We start from the raw sequence: 20,177 nt of genomic DNA on the forward strand, positions 1-20,177 counted from the left end.
TCACGCCAGTCCACCAGGTTGCACCATGTCGTCAATTTCGCATCTATGGCGCCGGCATTTCCGCACCCTGACAAAGCGCGGAACCACCGGGTCCGGACCCTACCGTGGGTAGACTTCAATTCCACAGTATTAACGAATCTATACTCAGGGACAATTATATCGCTGCCATGTTCAATGCATCCTGGCATCTGGTATCTCTAAATAATAATAAACAAAGTACCTGCCAACGCCAGTAAAAGATAAAAACAAATTACCACTGCGCCCGAATGTCGATATGGCCATCCTCATCGACAAACTTGCCTCGATCCCACTCCCGGCCTTCGCCCTTCTTCGACCACTTCACATCTTCCAACGGGCCTGCTCCATCACTAGGGACTCCCGTGAAAGCCGGGTTGCCCTTCCATCGCTCGATGGTATCCTCGTTTACCCCCGCCGCACGGAGCCTCTCCTCACCCTTCTGCTTCCAGCGCGTTCGGTCGCGTAATGCCTCAAGAGCCATATCCCAATCATCGTCCGCGGTCATCAGACCGGCGACGGGGCGACGAGTAGGCTGCTTAGGCGACAGATCGTTCTCGGGTTGAAAGTCCAACGTTGGGTCATAGTCCGGTGCGAAGTGGGCGTCCATGTTACTCGTGTTGGGTTTGTAGGCGCCTCGGCCGCGCGAGCGGAGAGGGGCTTCGCTCTGGCCATGTCTGTGACGAGGAAGGGGTCCGACAAGGTCTTCCAAAGGATCAGAGTCAGGCTCAGTGTCCGTTTCACGTGGGTTCTCCATGGCAGACGACGCCTCCTCATGGCGTGTAGCGGTTTCGGAACGAGACGGGCGAGATTTATGGGATGTAGTGGCTTCGCCGCGCTTTGATTGCCGACTGCGGCGTGATTCGTAGGTATGAGAATGGACGTGCGAAGGAGATTTTGATCCGTCATGTCGGCGGCTGCGATGGCGCGTCGGACTCCGATCTCGTCTGGGAGAACGACTGCGAGATCTGGAGTATGATCGCTCACGGCGCCGGCGCCGGCCTTCTTCCCTTTCTCGTCGATCATGTTTAGACGAGTTATGTCCGTGGCGAGCACGACAGCGCTCTTCTCGGTCTCCCCGGTCTTCGTCGCTGTCATGGTTTCCGTGATGTCGATGCCGTCGAGGCCGCTCCATTTCTGCCGAGGGGGAACGAGTTCGATGTCTTCTGCTGCGATGTGAACGATGTCGGTCCGCATGGTCTCGCCCATGGTCTCTTGAGGAGCGGTGGTCGCCGGATTCCCGCTCGCGCCTTCTAGAAGCGTGAGACGATGAGCCAGAAGCAGATGTCGTGTGTTCCTTCAGCTGGCGCTGGCGCTCTCTCGCTTCTCTCTCCTCTTTGCGCTTGAGGGCAGTATTGTGATTGCTGGTTTCTTTGATCAGGTGTCGGAGGAAGCGGGTGTTGGGTTTGGGAGCACCGCTCGTCGGCCTGCCATAATAGTCTGCGATTAGCTTGGCTTGGAAGATAATCGTCAAGATACTCACTTTCGAGGCATGTACGCCACAGGACCTTGAGACGAGTACTTCTCAGAGCTGTCCCGCGCCTCGGCGGTAAGGACCTGTGCGATGTAGTCGTCGTCCATGAGGATGCTGCCGACCGGGCTGCAAACAAGAGAGAAAGAAACAAATGTATGTGCAATGGAGATCACGGATGCGCCATGACCATCGCGATCTTCGAGACCTGCCTCACCGCCTTGGCCGCTATCCGTTATCGCGATTGTTTACTTTTGCTTCCCCCACTCGTGTCAAGATACATTTTAGTTCAATCTATGAGCATGGCCAATACATCATCAGAGGCCCTCGAGGTCCTCAAAAGCCTGGAGCAGGAACAAGGCGACTTGAGGAAACACCTCGCGATCATCCGCATCAGCGAGCCCATCTCCGCCGAAGCCGTGGACTCGAATGCATCCCCTGCGAAGCGTGGCTCTGATGTTTCCGTGTCGAATCTGAACGACCCGACCCCCGCATCTCTCGAGGCGGATCTCACCCATTACAAAGTTGGTTTATGATTTACCCTGCGCCAATAGCTAAACTTCAACATGCTGATATGGCGGTTGCACAGGAACTCTTTTCAAAGCTGCGATTTTCTTACCTCGAGCAAGTCACCAAAGAAAAATTCCTGCGCGCCATTGTCGGCGATCCACCGGTTGTGGTGGGACACAATGAGAACGTGGAATTGGAGACACAGCTGGCGGAAGTGAAGGCGGAGCTCAAGGCGAGCAAGGAGGAGGCGAGTGCTATGATCGCCGAAATGGAGAAGATGGGCCGGAATTTGGCCAGTCGTGAGTGTCCTGCCATGTCATTCGGCTGGGTACCCCATCACTGACATGAGCCATATTTAGGATACAAAACGGTCCAGCTTCAAATGACACAGCTCTCTACGCTTCCCGACGCTATCCAGAACCTGGAATCTACAATCGCCGGCCTTCGTGCCCGACAGGTTGCGAATATGGATTCCGCTGACCCTAGCATTACCTCCTCGTCCCAGAACCTGCCTTTGCCTGCAACTCTGACGCGGCTCTCAGAGCGCGAGGCGGAATTGGCGGCGCTGAACCGACAATTGGCGGCTGTCCAGAACACATTACCACGGAAGACGCGAGAGGCAGAGGCAATGGAGCGAGAGATCAGCGTGCTTGAGCGACGGAAGGAGGAGACAATTGCCCAAGCCCGTGAGGCGCAGCGGAAGAAGCAAGAAGGAGAAAGCGACGGGCTGGAGGAGATGGGGCGGTGGTATAGAGGTGCGGAGGAAACGCTCAAGGAAATCGTGGACGTGGAGGGCTGAAATGCTCTCTGGGCCCTGCAACGAATGATATACGATGGGAACGAACGGGAATGGCGTTTGGAATCTACTACTGTACAGTACACATGACTACGAAGGGCAATTGAGCACCTGAAACTCGGATTCCAATTTGAAGCCAAATGGCTGTGATGGACTCATTGAATTGCAATCATCGTAAAACAACATGAAATGCTATGCTGCAGTCGTGAACCCCCCGCAGGGTGATCCATTGCCCAAAGCGAAACCCGGCAAGTACTCCTTTTTTAGATCATCATTTACTCCTCCTCCTCCTCCTCCTCATCACCATCACCACCCTCGGCGGCCTTGGCCTTCTTGCGGCGGACACGGCCAGGGCGGCCACCACCGAAGGGCGAGGTCAGGGCGAAGTCAATGTGCTTCTGGGAGTCGAGGCGGACCACGTAGGAGGGGACGTTGACGATCTGCTTGCCGACACTATTGAGTGCATGTCAGTATTGATCGGCCTGAGGGTGTATGTGCCAGACGTACCGGATGTGGCGCTGCTTGATCAGGACACGGGCGTGGTGGATGGACTTGGCCAGGCCAAGCTTGTACACGCAGGTCTGCAGACGGCGCTCCAGGAAATCCTCGGACTTCAGGGCCAGGACGTAATCGAGCTTCATGCGGGACTCGTCGAGCACACCGATGCGCACCAGACGGCGAATCAGGGCATTGCCTTCGAAAAGACGCTTGGGGTCCTTCTCGTCGAGAGTGAGCAGCTCACTGCGACCGTTAGTTCTTCACCATTTTTTTCTGCAGCAGATCTCCCACATACCGAGCAGCACGACGAATCTTGGACAGAGTGAGCTGGACACGCCAGATCTCACGCTTGTTGCGCAGACCGTACTCGCCGACAACCTTCAGTTCCGAGTCACTAGGGAATAGTGGTTAGATTGGAACACGCGACATAAGCAGAAGCACGCTTCTGCTTAGTGGCCGGAGAGTACTAACAGACGAGCCGACTCATAAGCTGAAAGGAAAAAAAAATTAGCCTCAACAACGTCGTGGTATAGTGTGAGATCAAACTTACGGCGACGGGGGACCTTGTAGGTCTTGGAGTAGGAGCGACTGCAAGGACAATGGTTAGAAGGGAGCACATTGGCATCACGAAGAATACTCACGGAACGGGAGCCATGGCTGCTGGGCGGTTGTCGCGAGATTGTCGAGCACACGAACAGGAAGCACAAAAAGGCGGAACCAGAGAGGAAAAGAGGAAAGCGGATAAGCGAGTGTGTCACGTGGGGAGCGAGTAGGGCATACCCTATCACCTGACCAGCACACACCGAGTCACATCCGTCTGGTTGAACTTCATCGGCCAAGTCCCGCTTCCCTTTCAGCAACCACCACCTTCAATACCGTCGCCATGCCTCACTCTTTCGGTCTGCGTCGCGGCACGCGGGTATGTTGCGCCTTGATCGCCCTCTTTTTTTCCTCCGGTGTTTCGATACTGACGGTGATGCAAATAGTATGCCTTCAGCCGCAACTTCAAGGAGCACGGTCAAATCCGCCTGTCGACCTACCTCAAGACCTACCGGTACGATCGAACCATCCGAGTTTTTATGATAGCAGAATAATCTGACGGGTTTTATTTAGGGTTGGTGACATTGTCGACCTGAAGGTGAACGGTGCCGTCCAGAAGGGGTCAGTACAATTTTTTCTTTCTTTTCCTCCCCACAACCCATTTGTTGGCCGCGGAATGGCGGGAAGATCCTTCCAACTGTCACGCTCGGCCCAATCGACGGGAACCTGGATGAAGGAATAATCTATTGAGTGAAGAACATGGCTGAGACGAGAACAGTATGCCCCACAAGGTCTACCACGGCAAGACCGGTGTCGTCTACAACGTGACCAAGTCGTCGGTCGGTGTCCTCCTGTACAAGCGCGTCGACAACCGCTACCTCGAGAAGCGCATCAGCGTCCGCATCGAGCACGTCCAGCACTCGCGCTCCCGTGAGGAGTTCATCAACCGGGTCAAGGAGAACGCTATCAAGAAGCGCGAGGCCAAGACCAAGGGCGTCCACGTCCACCTGAAGCGCCAGCCCGTCATGCCCCGTGAGGCTCATCTCGTCAGCCAGGCCAACAACGCCCCCGAGACCGTCACCCCCATCCCCTACGACACCCACATCTAAACGAATTTTCGGTCGGAATGGGACTGTTGGGGTTGTGGTTGTCTGGTGTTTTATTGGGTTTTCTGTCTTCTCCGGTGAGGCCCTGACGGAATGGGGAGCGCTTGGACTGGTGGGATGAGACGAAGCGCAAAAAGGGTCTCGGATGCCCTGGCACACCCTTTTTCGCCTGTGCATAGATTCCCCTGAATGAAACAAAATCAAAAATTTCCGAGTTCACGCCTGTTCCATTTACACTTCCTCAGTTGTAGAGTCGCCCGTCGAGGTGGATTAGGGCTGATCAGATATGTCTACTATGGTCATGATTTGGGTCCATTGATATAGGTTCGAGGAAGACGATAATCGCAAAATCCACTCTTGATGGACAGTACAACCACAATGAACATAATTACATATTGTAAGTAGTGGTGGTTCATGCTGGTTTGTGTTCATCGATCCTGGATCAGCAGACCCGCCGCGGAAAAAAAATATGACTGAGCAGAACCAACCTCCGTCCTCCTCCATCCACCTTTGTTACTACTCCGGTCTTCCTTTTTTCATTGACTTATATTTCTATTCACACTCATGTGTTAATTGTATCCCTCTGCCGTCCTCGTCCTAACTCGTCGCCGCGCCTGCTCGCCAGACAGCCCCGGCTTGCCATGACGTGACTGTTCTCGTCTCCGTCCCTGCCCATGCCTTTCTCCACCACCCTAGCTCCCAGCTCTGCGCAGGCGCAGCTGGGAAACACAAATCAATCTCCTCCGACCGGCGGTAAAGATGTCGTCGTGCAGTCACGAGAAATGGGCGACGTTGTCCCCAACCGGATACAACCGACCGGCCAGGAGGCAGCCAAGGCTAAACCATTTGCACACTTTGTCGCTGGCGGGTGAGTCGCAATCATCGATCCGGAAGATATTTCGCTAACGTACGTCTTACTGAAGCATCGGAGGCATGACCGCCGCGACCCTCACCTCACCGTTGGACGTGCTCAAGACGCGTCTGCAGTCTGACTTTTACAAGACCCAACTGCAAGCTTTGCGCGCTTCCCATGCTCCGGCGCCAACCTCCTCGTCTGTCGTCTCCCTCACGCGAAGTGCCATTATGCACTTCAGTGAAACTTTCCAAATCCTCCGCTCAATACACGTCCATGAAGGGTGGCGCGCGTTATTCAAAGGTCTAGGCCCAAACCTCATTGGTGTGGTGCCCGCGCGCGCCATCAACTTCTACGTGTACGGGAACGGCAAGCGGATCCTGAGCGAATACTTTGACTACCGCCATGCCGAGCAGACTCCCATGGGGATACACCTAGCCGCGGCCGCAGTCGCCGGTATTGCCACCGGTACAGCGACGAACCCGATCTGGCTGGTGAAGACCCGTCTGCAGCTAGACAAATCTCTCGCAGAGCATGGCAAGGGCCGTCAATACCGAAACAGCTGGGACTGCATCAAGCAGACTGTGCGCCATGAGGGTGTGCGGGGCCTCTACAAGGGTCTCTCGGCCTCCTACCTCGGCGTCACGGAGTCCGCGCTCCAGTGGGTGATGTACGAACAGATGAAGATGTGGCTCGCCCGGCGTGATATCGCCAAAAAAGAAGATCCTGCCTACGAATACACCACCTCCGACGCCGTGGAGCTGTGGGGTGGCCGAATCGCTGCTGCGGGAGCGGCCAAGCTGGTCGCAGCTGCCGTGACCTACCCGCATGAAGTGGTACGTACTCGCCTACGCCAGGCGCCCACGGTCTCAGTGGGCAATGGTAAGGTCGAGATGAAGTACACCGGCTTGGTGCAGTGCTTCAAGACCGTCTGGAAGGAGGAGGGTATGGTTGCTCTTTACGGAGGACTGACACCTCACTTGCTCCGAGTCGTTCCATCGGCTGCTATTATGTTTGGAATGTGAGTAACCCAAGACCTGAAATTCTAACCATCACTGACCCAATTGATAGGTATGAATTCATTTTGCGCGTGTTCGGAACAACCTCGTGATCCGAACCATCCCATTCGCGAAGAGACGACATCTTCTTCACTCCTCTCAATGCACGGTTTCCCAGCTCCGACCCGCGCCACTCCTGTACATTATTGATTCTCTTTTTTTCGTCTCTGCTTCTTGTCGACTATCGGAAGATTTTTGTTTCCCTGTTTAATACTGCATAGAAAGAACGGCTAGCTCCATATTTACGGCGCACACACAAATCCGGGGTGGTTTGAATTGCAACTAACACACTATTATTTTCGGACTGGTGTCTCTACTCCCATTTTAAAAAAGAATTGCATAAACAAGATGTGCTGATCGTTTAGAGGACGGTGGACGTTTTCACCCGGTTTCTAGGGTGTATATTTATGTACTATATATATTTGATGCCCTCGGCTATAGCTGGGCGAGCAAAAACTAGAACTGGCCTGGCCTTTCAATTAAAGTTGTATATTTTGCTGATTTGCAGGCAATACGCCATTGTCCTGGTTTCATACAGCCAATCTGCGGCTGTGTTTGCTTAGGTAGTGGCGATATATATCTGATGAGAGTTTGGACTTGAGGATCGAGCCTCCGTTGCCTACAAATGCCATGTCCAGTGAATTAGTCGACATTAATGTGGAACCTGGAGTTTTCTCTCACAATGTAGTTGCAGATATAAAAATAATTGAGTTACATAACTAAAGTTTGCTTTTGATAATGCATCAAAATTCATCCTGCCCATTGTCCTTCCGAACCATATGTATTCTGAGCTGGATCGAACCATCCTGGAGGCAAAGCCCAACAGTGGCGATGAACACCTGGCCTGTTTGTGGAGTCGATAAAGGCTTACATTAAATGCTCCTGAAACAGATCATAGTATTACAAAAAAACTACATTCTGGCAAGGTCTACGAAAAGCGTTGGGGTCGAATCCTGCAAAACTATAGATCAGGCGAAATCGCCTCTCCCAACGGTCTGAATCGCTGAGGAGCATCCACCACCACCACAATCACAACGCACAGATAGGCTTCTCATTATGAAAATTACCTGTCGTAGAGCAGTTAGTCGATCAAATACCCTAACACAGTCTTGGACCGACGGTGACCTGACTAAGCTCATCTTTGAACGACTTGAACCCCGCAGAACCGCATTGCAAGTCCCGATTTCAATCCAATGCCTCTCATACTCAATCAGATTCGAGCTGGTGAGGGCTTCACTCAGAGCTGTCGTGGTCTGCGGCAATGCATACATCATACAAACCCAACCAGGCAGCCACGCGTCGCTATGGGTTTGCATGTTTAGTGTGCCGGCGGCGGAAGATCAAGTGCGACGGTAAGAAGCCGAACTGTTCAAATTGCGTCAAGGCCAAGGAGATATGCAACTACAAAGGAAGCCCCAATTATAACGCCCAGCTGCTTCACCAGGCTCAGCAGTCCAAGAAGCGCGCAGAAGACCTCGAGGCCCAACTCCGAGGTCTCGCCAGCTTGAGTCCCGAAGGTCGTGATCACCGCCTCACAGAGATTGTGCGCGACCTAGATCGTTTCCATGTATCGGAAGCCTTGCCGGACGGCATGTCCGATTTATCCAAGGCTTATGAGATCGATAACGAATCGGGGCATGAAGAGGTGCCGGTTGACAAGCCAACTGATTTCAGTGTCGGGGAACATGGAACTGTAAGGTGAAGTTTTAATTATTATTCAAAACCATGGATTGACCTGTGTATCCTATAGTACTATGGCGCTACATCTAGGTTTCATCCGCTTGATACACATGACATCCCATCGACACGAGCTCCCAAGCTGGAAGGAACCGAACACAAGGCCACCGAGGAGTATCACCGCAAATGGCTCGCCTCAAATGCCAGATTCCAGGAGTCTTTTGAGAAAGTAGCCTTCAGCCATCTCACTCAATATACAGATGTTGGCCTCGATGTGTGTTCAACTCTATTACAGATCTTCTGGACGTGGCAAGCACCTCTTCACAATTATGTCTATCGTCGATGTGAGTTGATCGAGTGCCGATCGTGAACACCTTTCTAATCCACTATACAGGTTTCTACCGCGATATGGCCCTGAGTGGCCCCTACTTCTCTCCGTTTCTGTTGAATGCGATTTTTGCGCATGCCTCTCGTCACACTAAAGACGAAGACCCCAGATTCGCGGGTGCTGAAAGGGGTGAACATTTCCTTCGGGAAGCTAAGCAGCTTCTGCTCGTGGAAATGGAACAGGAGAAGCCTAAAATATGTACTATCCAGGGTTTGTTGATTCTCGGCGGCCGGCAATGTGCTATTGGAAAAAGTAGCGAGGGGTGGCTTTATACTGGCATGGTCCGTAGCTTCGACTCTAATGATCCTTCCTTCTTGAACTCACAAGTTTAGGCAATCCGAATGATCACTGATCTCGGTATCCACCTTTACCGGGGAAACCTGGAAGGTCTTGATGGCCTCGAACCTGATGATCTCGAAGTGAGAAAAAGGCTTTATCTCTCCGCATATCTTTGGGACAAGTATGGAAGCTCTATTCGCTTGAGACATTTGTTACTGACTACAGCTACAGGTCAATAAGCCTCTGCCTAGGACGGCAACCATGTCTACCTGACCTACCATATGCACCGGATAGTTTGTGTATGTTTCTGTTCGCCCTGTCGTTTCCTAAGCTGACAATCGACAGTTGACACATCTGATAACGACGACGAATGGAAGCCTTTCTCCCTTCGAGAAATAGAAGATTCCTATCCTTCGACCAAGTCCTACGGCACCACAACCTTCATTCATTTCTGCAAATTAGCGAAGGTACGAGGCTTTTTTATTATTATTTTATTTTTTAAGAAAAAAAAAACAGTTTAGTGGTTGACACGAGAGACAGATAATTAACGGGAGCTACGATAAAGTGTACAGCAGGAATGTTCAGCACCTCAAGCCCCAAAGTATTTTTGAACTAGAGACCAAGTTTCGTTCATTCTATCAGAGCTTACCAGAGCCACTCAAGATAACACAGGCTGCTTCCGTACAGTTCTGTCACCCGCCGCATATCTTCTGCCTCAAGTACGTCTTCTACTCTAGCTCGCACTGGATGAAATCCGACTGACTCTGCTAGCATTTTATACCACACAATGCTCATACTGATTTTCCGGCCATTCTTCGGCTGGTCTCGTCACTCTAAGCTTCAAGACCATGCGCTTGCACAACGAGCACAAAAGGTGTGCATCGAGGAAGCGACAGAAGTGAATAAGTTTTTTCGACAGTACGGACGAACTTTCAACTACCAGAACCAGACGTATCTCATCTCGTACTGTGTATACACAGCTGCGACTATCGACGTTCAGATGATCCAAAACGAGGATGCCGAACTGGCCGCCGCCGCGGTAAACCGACTGTCGACAACACTCGAGATGCTAGAGTCGGAGGCCAGACAGACCCCTGGGATCAAGCGCAGTATCGACATCATCAAATCTCATCTCGCCAAGCGCACTCAAGCGGGTCCTCAGGACAGTTCTGTAATACACCATCCTCTTGAACAGCAATGGCGAAGTTTGGATGTCAATGGACCGGAGCAACGTCCATATCAAAAACCAGGAATAGCGAGTTCACCCTCCGGTCACTTGGAATATCGCATGTATCGTGAGAATCACCACAGCGTCGCTCCTCCAACCTGGGAGCAGGCACCAGATGAGAATATTGGGAACATTATGACACAAGCAATGGACATTGATGCTCCATGGAGGGACTGGGAATTTTTCAATGCGGGCGGAGGCTTCGTTCCCGGCCATGCGAACTGGACGCCCTTTGATGCAGCATACAACTACCATTTGTATTAGATCAGTCTTGGCTTCTATTCCTTAGCATGCTCACTCTCGGAGTAGATACACGCTTAAGCCACCTTGACGGAAGTATAGTCTCCGTCAGCCAGGAGCCGGACGATCGCACACCGTTCACTAGACTCGTTCGCTAGTCCCCGTAATGCGGGGAGTTTTAGTCTTGGAGCTCTTGAATCCAGAAGCGATCATCGACCCGGTCCACCCACGAAACACTTTCTATAGGACACGGGAAGATACCGTCACCAATTAAGTTTTGTGGATTCCGCCCAGGGCTTTCCCCATGGGGACCATGGGGAGCAACACGCATCCCGACGGCCATAGAGCAAGACGAATATTATTGACGATAACATGACGGGCGCATGGACGCCGCCCGAGCTTCTGTCTTTTAACCGTCCTTCCCCCCGGACTGCAGGGTGCCACATTTCGTTCACAGTGACAAGAATGGCAGCTACATCTGAGAATGGTAGTGAGGTGAAGCCCGACATCATCGCGTTGGAGAATGTAGACCCGGAAAAGGACGAGGCTCCTCCCGCAGTCGATTATACACCCGAGGAGCTGAAAAAGGTGATTCGGAAGCTGGATTTGCATCTTCAACCACTATGTTTCGTACTTTACACATTTTCCGTTCTGGATGTGAGTTCCCGCTGCCCTCAGAGGGTTATTCGTGGCAGCAAACTGATCGTCCGACAGCGATCCAACATAGGCAACGCTAAGCTGGTTGGCATGGAAGATGATATCGATCTTGGGGGCAACAATTATGCGTGGTTAGGTAACGTCTTCTACATTGCATACATTATCTTCCAGTTCAACACATTGGGATGGAAGATTTTCAAGCCGCACAGGTGGGTGACCTGTGTCGTGCTGTTCTGGGGCGTTGTCAGCACATTACAAGCAACTGCATTCAACTGGAAAGGTCTTATGGCCTGTCGTTTCTTCCTCGGATGGGCAGAGACCATGTTCGGACCCGGAATCCCACTCTATTACTCTTTCTTCTACCCGCGCGAAGCGATCGGCTTACGCTTTGGAATTTTCCTCGCTGGAGCGGCTCTCGCCAATGCCTATGGTGGTGCTCTTGCATATGGCCTAGGGCATGTTCATTCAAGCATCAGCAACTGGCGATTCCTATTCATCATAGAGGGTGTTCCCACGGCCCTACTCGCCGTGGCGACTTGGTTCTTTCTTCCAGATTCTCCATCGCAAGCTCGATTCTTGACTCCTAGAGAACGTGAGGTTGCGCAGGCGTATGCGAATAACCAACCTGGCGATTTTAAGAATGAGGGACTCCAACTGTCTCAACTTGGGGAAGCCTTCACGGACTACAGGAGTATGTTCTTTACCAAATTTTTTAATATCGAGACGTTTGGGACAGAGATTGACCATTTCAGATTATCTTTTTGCGATCATTAACTTTTCCAACAACGTCAGTTTTGCCTCGCTTCCTCTCTTCCTGCCGACCATAGTATCGGAGATTGGGTCTTTCTCGGAGGTGCAATCAAACGGCGTGACCGCCCAGCCCTATTTGGTTTGCTTTGTATCTATCATTGTTGTCTCGATTGTATCAGACCGACTTCAACTGCGTGGACCATTCTGCGCTTTGGGGGGATTACTTTCCGCCATTGGCTTCATCCTGCTGGCAACGACCACCACTGTTGGCCCACGCTACTTTGGTACATTTCTGGCTGTGCAGATTTTTGTAACTACATCGATCGTGCTTGTCTGGAACTCCAACACGAACTCAACAGGCTCGAAGAAAGCAGGCGGTTTGTGGATTATTTTTACTATTGGTCAGTGTGGACCGCTGCTGGGAACCAATGTGTTTCCTGACAAGGACGCTCCATATTATGTCAGGGGATCTTGGATCTGCTGCTCCTTTGCGTTGCTGGCAGCCGTCACATCGGGCTTGTTGAGCTATCTTCTTTGGCGCGAGAATAAACGCCGCGATCGTATCTATGGACCTGTTCAACCTGGACGGCAGGTCGATATGACCTCTCGTGAAGACCAGGAGGCCAACATGAGGTTTATTATCTAAGCTATCTTTCAGTCATATCTAAGTATTGATATCACAGCGTGTCTGCCTCACTTGGAAGGGCCATTCCTTTTATCCTGACTCTTCAAGCAGTTTCTTAGCTTTGTTATTAGTATTAGTTGAATGCACTGCGAATTTCAGAGGCATCCATCCATCATCTGTCTTTAGGGCTACATTCACAACACTTGAGAATGAGAATTAACATAGCATGGCATCAAAAGCAGAGAGAGCCGTAGCCAAATGATAGAAAATAATAAGATAATTTTCTGTATGCCAATTATATCAGTAAACTTAGACTAGGCTAATGTGCTATGCAGCTAAAAGACCGCCGTGGCATTGGCAGGACTGGCCACCCCACCAGGAATACACAGAGGCTGGCTCGTCAGCATAAATGTCCACCGACCTAAAGCACGGCAAGTACTGCTAAGTTTTTCTAGGTCCCAGCACTCGCCAATTGGCATGCCCCAGCCACTAAGAAAGACCTGCAAAAAGGATAGGATAAGTTTCGTATAAAACAAAAGGCACGAAATAATGCTTACCTCGTGCATGCTCACACCCCATGGCTTGGAAGATGGCCAGCCCTCGTACGCAACAGTATCACTAGCAACAGCTGCAAATCCATTATCCCAGTGCCATCGAATGCTTTCTTCTGTGGACTCCACACCAATGGAGGCCCGGTCATCACGCCCGCCGAGGCATTCCTTCTCTTCTTCAGATAACCGGTGGTATGCCGCGGTCCATCCAGTTCGAATGAGTAGGATATCCCCTTGACGAAACTCTACTCCTTGCTCTCTTGCTACTGCGAGTAGTTGTGAGAGAGGTATGGTCTGGTTGGTGAACGGCTTATGTGGCAGTTTTTCTCGCTGTGCGTAGGAGTACCAGTCGATTAGTACACCACGCGTAAGTATGGGTTTCATTGCAATGTCTGAGATGGGATTAGAATTTATTTTCATCATTTAATGCACGAGAAACATACTTTGTATACCAATCCTTAGAGTCCGCCTTTCTCCAGAAATATCATCTTGTGTGACGCCATTATAGAATAGTTTTGCTTCCGAGTATGGGTAGTGACGCAGCCCATCCCAGTGACTGGAGCTTTGTGTATTGAAACCAACCTCAATGATCTCATGTCAGTGAAATTTTATTTAAAACTGGAAGAACTATTCATGATTACCTCGTCATCATTGGCATGTCCTTTGGCAATGATACTATGGAAACATCTCTTTCGCATCGGGTTCATCGGTTTCAACGGTACGTTCAATGGGAGGCTGACTTTAGTCAATAACTGAGCGAACTGAACTGCGCAGTAGAACTCACTTCAGGCTAACAATTTTCCCGGAAGACACCTCGAAGCTAGCGGAGCGTACTACTTCTGCAGTGATAAGGTTCAATGTTCCGCGCTCATCGTCAGTGCCCCAAAGTCCCCATGCCGAACCCTTCGGATGATGTGGCTGTAATGGCAACTGGTCAAAACGAGGTCGATTCAAAGTTGACCTTGAATCAGACAGATGGGATGTGTTCACGACAGCCGAATTGCCATTTTCTCCAGGTTCATGGTGATTGGTCGGAGCTATGATACTAGTTCGATTAGTCATAATGGGAAATCGACAAGCGTGAACGACTAAAGGAGTTCAAGAACGACCCCAACAAAAGCGGATAGAAGCCTTCTCATGTATATTCTGGACACAGTTTTTAACCGGTCATCGTCGCTTTTCACATTTACTACCAGGATTTGATCATGCGGAAAGTTGCCGAGGACGCTCAAAGCGCAGTGTCTCGAAGGATCAAGGGCCTCTCATCGGCATGATACCGAAGGCCCCACTTACGGCATCTGACTTTCCGCGATCTAAATGCAAGAGCTAACTACATGGCAATTCCACCTCTATCAGCATATCCCCCACAAAAAACAAGAACCACACACTTTCCCCGTCTCCTAGACCGCGTCGCGGCGGAATAAATAGCGCAGATACAGTCATGGCGACCGACTTCAGCATCCTGACGCCTAATGCCATGCTGGGCTATGGATATCGGCTGGATCATTTCTGGTACGGCATTAAACAATTCCAGCCGAAGGCTATTATCGTCGACAGCGGGTCAACAGATGGCGGTCCATACAAGCTTGGTCTCAACAAGATGACTTGCGGCCGCGAGTCATATATTCGGGATCTCACGCCCATACTGGAGGCTTGTTTCCATTTTGGCATTAAAGTGCTCATCGGCTCCGTCGGTGGTGATGGTAGCGACAAGCATGTCCAGGAGATGCTGGAGATGGTGCAAGAGATCGCAAAGAAATACGGGTTCTCATTCAAGGTCGCTACCATCTCTGCCGGAATTGGTCGTGATTTGGTCAAGGACCGAATTAGAAACAAAAAGGTGGGACCATGTGGACCGGTCGAGGAATTGACAGAAGATAGCATTGATCGGGCCGTTGACGTTGTGGCCCAAATGGGTGCTGAGCCGTGAGTGAAGGCATTGTTATTTGTTTGAAACTATCTCTCATTCGCAACAGATACCTCAAGGCACTCGAGTCAAATCCTGATATTATCCTTGGTGGCCGTTCATATGACCCTGCTCCTTTTGCAGCTTTCTCTATTATTAATGGAGCTGAACCAGGTGTCGCCTGGCACATGGGAAAAATCATGGAGTGCGGTGGCATCTGCGCTGTGCCCAAAGGTCGGTCGATGATTGCTACCGTACGAAAAGACTCATTTGATCTCACACCTTTATCACCGCGAGAGCGTTGCACACCCTTATCCGTTGCTGCGCATACATTATATGAAAAGACTCGGCCGGACAAATTGCCCGGTCCCGGCGGGGTGTTGGAGCTGGACGAAGCTTCATACGAGCAGTTGACAGAAAAGACTGTCCGAGTGCGCGGCGCACGCTTTGTACCAACACCAGTATACCAGGTGAAGCTCGAAGGCGTCGAGAAGCTTGGATATAGGACCGTGTTCATTGGTGGCATTCGCGATCCGATACTCATTAGCCAGATCGACGAGTTTCTAGAGGAAGTTCGCGCATACACTCAGAATCTCTTTCCTGAACTGGATCAATCGCCTCAATGTCGACTGATTTTCCATTTCTACGGTCGCAATGGCACTATGGGACCACTGGAACCCACCCCCACGGCTTCCCATGATCTGGGCATCCTCGGCGAAGTGGTGGCTCCCTCGCAAGAGCTCTCACATACCATAGCAAACAATGCTCGGGCATCTATTCTGCACATGCCATACGAGAACCAAGTTGCAACCACAGGCAATTTTGCGTCACCACTATCGCCGCACGAGCTTGCTGCTGGTCCTGTATTCCGATTCAACTTATACCATCTGATGGACCTTCAAGAAAACGAACAAACCACTCTTTTTCCGATTTCCACAGTCAGTATGCAAAATGAAGCCCAGGATCGAGCGGTTCCAGGCCTCACTAAGGATCAATTGATGCAGTTGGAGTCTGAAGCCTTAGCACCACTGAAATTCAAGGCTGTTCCATCCGAGGAATGTACGATGCTGGAAATTGCCAAGATCATTCGGTCAAAAAATTCCGGGCCATTTGAACTGACGCTGGATATTATATTCGACACCAAGGAGGCATACGAGCGGGTCAAAAAGTCAGGCATCCTGACAAATGAGCGCATTATGGAGCTCTATCATCTCCAGACAAGCGACATTATCACAAACATGTTTTTTGAGCCAGCTTTGGCATGGAAGTGCACGTTAAAACGACCGTGGGAGCAGGGAACGGTGGGAGAGCGAGATACTCTGGGAACTCAACAACATGCCCCGTTGCTCTATATAAAAGTTCCCTCAGTGAACTGAAGCGGCATGTTTGATTAAAGATCATGTGTGTTTTGGGGTATAGATGCCCCTATCTCCTCCGGGGCACGCTGACGTGGACGTACTTAGTCAGAGATGGGGTCCTTTTGATCTAATTCAGTCGATACAATCTAATCATTTCAGCTCGGTGGATATATCCTTTTTTTTAATTGAAACTGTCCCAGCAGGACCGGCGTCGGCCGACTGCTAGTAGTACACTCGCGAACCATGTCGGTCGATTCAACCCTTTGAAAGCCCCTTCGGTTATTTACGGCATTTTGAAATTTTCTGTTCATCTGGAGACCACGACTACCACTCGGGTGCTATGATTGAGTTCTTTTGCAGTTTTCACCGCAATAATCTGGGTAGGTGTGACTGCTCTGCGGCAAGTTATTGTTGTTGCTCGAGTATGCTTCGCAGGCATCAAGCTAGTCGCATAATTATGTCAAATAGAAATCGAAACATCTAGATCTCTATCTGAGACATCGATTGATCCAACCCAATGAGGCAAAAATAAAAACGATGGCTTATTCTGCTGCCTGAAACGCCCTCCGAGCCGTTGCTTAGGCAGCAAGCAACGAAAGTTAAACTTTATGACGGGCAAAGCTTAGCGGCCGCTTAATTATGGCGATCAGGGTCTGCTGGTCTCTGACTGGTGTCTTCGTTCTCCTAAATTGTCCTGACCCACAATTGCATCCTCTGGCACGCCCGTTCCTTCCTATTCCCCTTTCATAATCCACACCCTTAGAGGCTCGTAGCACACTGGTAGTCTCCGTAAGCCCCGGATCTATCTAGACATGAGCTTACGTGGTTGTTCCTGGCTAGGCCCATTATTTTCGCTTATTCAACTCTCCCCAGTTTTTTTCCCCGTACATTCTCGTTCCTTTCTCACAGCATTCATTCGGTCTTTTCCCTTCTCTGTACCTGTTTTAATTCTCTCTCTCTTTTCGCCATTGGGCTACTTCCATTTCCTGTGAGCTTTGGCCTATCTTGTTCTCCATTCTCTCCAACATATTTATTTTCTTTCATGCCATTCATGAAGCCGCAACGATGTCCATATTCGCTCGCCATGACTCAAGTTTACAGCACAAACCACTACAGCCTATCTCAAGCCTGGCGCCGTTCTGTGCCCTGATCATCTCCATCACCTTCGTGGTGCTCTTCCTAGTCCGGTACTACGTCCTAGAAGGATTCCTGATCCGATGGCTGTACGGACCCATTTACACGAATTTGAGCGACATCAACCGACGGGGCTTTATCAACCACCACATCGCCGGAACGACAAAGATCCTGATCCTGATCCTGGCCGTGTACCCATTCATCGATATCACATTTCTCAATGCAAACTTCCACACCTCGTTCGCTGCTGGCTCCATAGTCACAATGGGCGACATCCTCATTGTTGCTTCTCAAATGTTGATCGCCATGTACATCTTTGAACTCCTCTATCGTGTCAAACTATCTCCTGTTGCAATTACGCATCATATCGGGACCATTATCATCGGCCAGTCTGCGATCGCAATCAGCCTACAACTTGCCCGCGAACCAGATGCGGATATTGAGTTTATTCTCTGCACAGTCTGGGGTAAGTTCTCCTTGACATTATCCATTGAGACTTCATCCTAACCATGTCCCTTTCTATGTAGGTGCCTTCGACATTGTCTGCGAATTTCTCCCTCATGTCGCGATTGTGCTTTACCGCATTTTTCCCGAGCGCCACAGGTTCCTCCGCCGACTCTTCTTCTCAGCCTGTATTACGACCGCAGCTGGAACACTTTGCGAGACCATTGTGACAATGTACCTCTTCGGTAGCTTGTGGCATAAGTGGCAGATTGCATTTAAAGTTAGCACTCCACTTCTGCACCTTGCATTTTCGGCAGCTCAGATGCATGGAAGCTTTGTCTTTTGGAAAATGTACCGACGACAACAGATGATTATTAAAGACAACTCAGGGGAGGATGGGGAGAAAGGCGTTGTTACGGAGTTGAGCTATTCGTTGCCACCTGCATTGGGGTCTTGAACATATTTTACTTTTTGCATAATGAGCTAAATTAGATCTTACAACAGGGCATCATCAAATAGAAGGCAAAGCTCTCTGAGAATTTCCGTACTCTCAAGGCCCGATTCGACGTAAAGTCCTGGTCTCAATTGGGAGAACCAACAACTGCATTTTAGTTATGTTGGGATCATCTTAGATTGCTGGAGAGTTCAAGGAATATCTTAGATACTAATTTCTCATCTGGGTGACTTTTCTTCTCTTAGCTATTCATCGGATTCTCTATTCATTTCTGCTGCTGGATCAGTGCTGGATCTCTTAGACCCACTCTTGGCATTCTTAGCCCGGCAAATCTTCGGAGATTTTATTTTAACATCCCCCCAAGAGCAATCACTATAAAAAACTGCCTGATTCCCCAACACCATCACCTGAGTGTCAAGTCAGAGTGTTGATAAAGACCTTGATACAAGTATACGATACTCAATCATGGCATCCAAGGAAAAGAACCCCGAACTCATCGCCCTCGCCCGCGACCTGGCTGAGGTGCCCATGTGCGAGGACTACGAGAAGATGATCTCCGGAATGCTGTACGTGTCTATCCTCATCCTTAGCTCGAGTTCTATCCATACAACGCCAATTGATCCTTCCCCGAAACTCGAGCACCGGAATGGCCAATGCTCATCGGACCAGGTATAACCCCCTGGTGCCCCGCCTCTTGGAAGCCCGCCACCGCTGCCGCATCCTGACCCACGAGTACAACTTGCTCGACCCGCACACGGTCACTTATGAACAGGTCGCCGACGAGCGATTCAAGCGGCTGCAACGGCTTGTCGGACGGGTTGGTGAAGGCACCTTTGTCGAGCCGCCATTTCGGCCAGATTATGGGTGTAATATTATCATTGGGCGGGATTGTTTCTTGAACTGGAAGTGAGTAAAAATTACACTACGAAATATCTTCTGTTCCGTTGGGAGTCTGTCTAGGAATAGATGGTTGACATTATTTCAGTATTACGATCCTGGATACTTCTCTGGTCATCATCGGAGACCGGGTCCAGATAGGTCCAAATGTTGGGATTTTCACGGCGGGCCATGAGACAAGTATCCTGTCGCGGCGCAAGATGGTTGAGTTTGGACAGGTTGTCCGCATCGGCGATGACTGCTGGATTGGGGGGCATGTGGTTATCATGCCAGGCGTCACGATCGGTGAGGGCTGCACCATTGGCGCGGGCTCAGTGGTGACGAAGGATATCCCGCCCTTTTCAGTCGCGGTCGGGACTCCGTGCAGGGTCCGCAAGACCATTCAGTCGGCGGAAGAGGAGGAGAATGATCCGGCCAATCCATATCGGGCGATGACGAGGGAACTCTAGGAAGAGAGTAAGTAGTTTGGCTTAGGGGTCGGTATCTAAAACCCATCCTTGCATAAAATCAAGGTCGTAGTCTTCAGAACCCTGCTTTATTCTCTCAGTAAAATACTATTGTCTAACGCCGTTCGACTTATCAATTTTATGAATCCTAGTTGTACATATTAATCTGCCGAGATTTCAAGAAACTTACTTGTAGTCTTTTTTTATCAGTACGATGATGTATTATTTACGTCAAATTAATCAAAAATTCCTTTTGTGCGTCGGTGATTATGAGGTGTTGAAGAATTTGTGTTGTA

General features: G+C 50.4%; 11 protein-coding genes across 11 annotated transcripts; 8 read left to right on the top strand and 3 right to left on the bottom strand.

Moving 5' to 3' along the window:
• Positions 1–250: 250 nt before the first annotated feature.
• N7510_000722 (uncharacterized protein) lies at positions 251–1,596 on the bottom strand (the record flags this gene model as incomplete). Its single annotated transcript, XM_056972651.1, has 2 exons — positions 251–1,442; positions 1,499–1,596. The coding sequence occupies 2 exons, from the start codon at positions 1,594–1,596 to the stop codon at positions 251–253; spliced, it is 1,290 nt and encodes a 429-aa protein (XP_056837768.1).
• Positions 1,597–1,788: 192 nt separating this feature from the next.
• Positions 1,789–2,795, top strand: N7510_000723 (uncharacterized protein; the record flags this gene model as incomplete). Its single annotated transcript, XM_056972652.1, has 3 exons — positions 1,789–2,010; positions 2,076–2,295; positions 2,356–2,795. 3 exons carry the CDS (start codon positions 1,789–1,791, stop codon positions 2,793–2,795), a joined length of 882 nt encoding a protein of 293 aa, XP_056837769.1.
• A 272-nt stretch (positions 2,796–3,067) lies between these two features.
• On the bottom strand, positions 3,068–3,945 carry N7510_000724 (40S ribosomal uS4 domain-containing protein; the record flags this gene model as incomplete). The annotated part of the gene is made up of 5 exons (XM_056972653.1): positions 3,068–3,245; positions 3,300–3,533; positions 3,586–3,684; positions 3,762–3,878; positions 3,932–3,945. The coding sequence occupies 5 exons, from the start codon at positions 3,943–3,945 to the stop codon at positions 3,068–3,070; spliced, it is 642 nt and encodes a 213-aa protein (XP_056837770.1).
• A 228-nt stretch (positions 3,946–4,173) lies between these two features.
• N7510_000725 (60S ribosomal protein eL21) lies at positions 4,174–4,939 on the top strand (the record flags this gene model as incomplete). Its single annotated transcript, XM_056972654.1, has 4 exons — positions 4,174–4,209; positions 4,277–4,344; positions 4,404–4,451; positions 4,609–4,939. 4 exons carry the CDS (start codon positions 4,174–4,176, stop codon positions 4,937–4,939), a joined length of 483 nt encoding a protein of 160 aa, XP_056837771.1.
• A 671-nt stretch (positions 4,940–5,610) lies between these two features.
• Positions 5,611–6,900, top strand: N7510_000726 (putative mitochondrial carrier protein (Rim2); the record flags this gene model as incomplete). The annotated part of the gene is made up of 3 exons (XM_056972655.1): positions 5,611–5,804; positions 5,860–6,810; positions 6,861–6,900. The coding sequence occupies 3 exons, from the start codon at positions 5,611–5,613 to the stop codon at positions 6,898–6,900; spliced, it is 1,185 nt and encodes a 394-aa protein (XP_056837772.1).
• Positions 6,901–8,108: 1,208 nt separating this feature from the next.
• Positions 8,109–10,683, top strand: N7510_000727 (uncharacterized protein; the record flags this gene model as incomplete). Its single annotated transcript, XM_056972656.1, has 8 exons — positions 8,109–8,540; positions 8,598–8,868; positions 8,919–9,193; positions 9,245–9,372; positions 9,423–9,490; positions 9,537–9,658; positions 9,879–9,910; positions 9,963–10,683. The coding sequence occupies 8 exons, from the start codon at positions 8,109–8,111 to the stop codon at positions 10,681–10,683; spliced, it is 2,049 nt and encodes a 682-aa protein (XP_056837773.1).
• A 441-nt stretch (positions 10,684–11,124) lies between these two features.
• Positions 11,125–12,712, top strand: N7510_000728 (uncharacterized protein; the record flags this gene model as incomplete). The annotated part of the gene is made up of 3 exons (XM_056972657.1): positions 11,125–11,316; positions 11,374–12,007; positions 12,069–12,712. 3 exons carry the CDS (start codon positions 11,125–11,127, stop codon positions 12,710–12,712), a joined length of 1,470 nt encoding a protein of 489 aa, XP_056837774.1.
• Positions 12,713–13,026: 314 nt separating this feature from the next.
• Positions 13,027–14,540, bottom strand: N7510_000729 (uncharacterized protein; the record flags this gene model as incomplete). Its single annotated transcript, XM_056972658.1, has 6 exons — positions 13,027–13,191; positions 13,249–13,634; positions 13,686–13,833; positions 13,884–13,977; positions 14,027–14,287; positions 14,536–14,540. 6 exons carry the CDS (start codon positions 14,538–14,540, stop codon positions 13,027–13,029), a joined length of 1,059 nt encoding a protein of 352 aa, XP_056837775.1.
• Positions 14,541–14,683: 143 nt separating this feature from the next.
• On the top strand, positions 14,684–16,524 carry N7510_000730 (uncharacterized protein; the record flags this gene model as incomplete). The annotated part of the gene is made up of 2 exons (XM_056972659.1): positions 14,684–15,168; positions 15,219–16,524. The coding sequence occupies 2 exons, from the start codon at positions 14,684–14,686 to the stop codon at positions 16,522–16,524; spliced, it is 1,791 nt and encodes a 596-aa protein (XP_056837776.1).
• A 1,047-nt stretch (positions 16,525–17,571) lies between these two features.
• On the top strand, positions 17,572–18,541 carry N7510_000731 (uncharacterized protein; the record flags this gene model as incomplete). The annotated part of the gene is made up of 2 exons (XM_056972660.1): positions 17,572–18,106; positions 18,168–18,541. The coding sequence occupies 2 exons, from the start codon at positions 17,572–17,574 to the stop codon at positions 18,539–18,541; spliced, it is 909 nt and encodes a 302-aa protein (XP_056837777.1).
• Positions 18,542–19,003: 462 nt separating this feature from the next.
• Positions 19,004–19,884, top strand: N7510_000732 (sugar O-acetyltransferase; the record flags this gene model as incomplete). Its single annotated transcript, XM_056972661.1, has 3 exons — positions 19,004–19,104; positions 19,208–19,444; positions 19,524–19,884. The coding sequence occupies 3 exons, from the start codon at positions 19,004–19,006 to the stop codon at positions 19,882–19,884; spliced, it is 699 nt and encodes a 232-aa protein (XP_056837778.1).
• Positions 19,885–20,177: the final 293 nt, after the last annotated feature.

Source organism: Penicillium lagena (assembly GCF_028827675.1).
Source record: "Penicillium lagena strain IBT 129212 chromosome Unknown utg000001l_segment0_segment0, whole genome shotgun sequence".
Classification (NCBI taxonomy): Eukaryota; Fungi; Ascomycota; class Eurotiomycetes; order Eurotiales; family Aspergillaceae; genus Penicillium; species Penicillium lagena.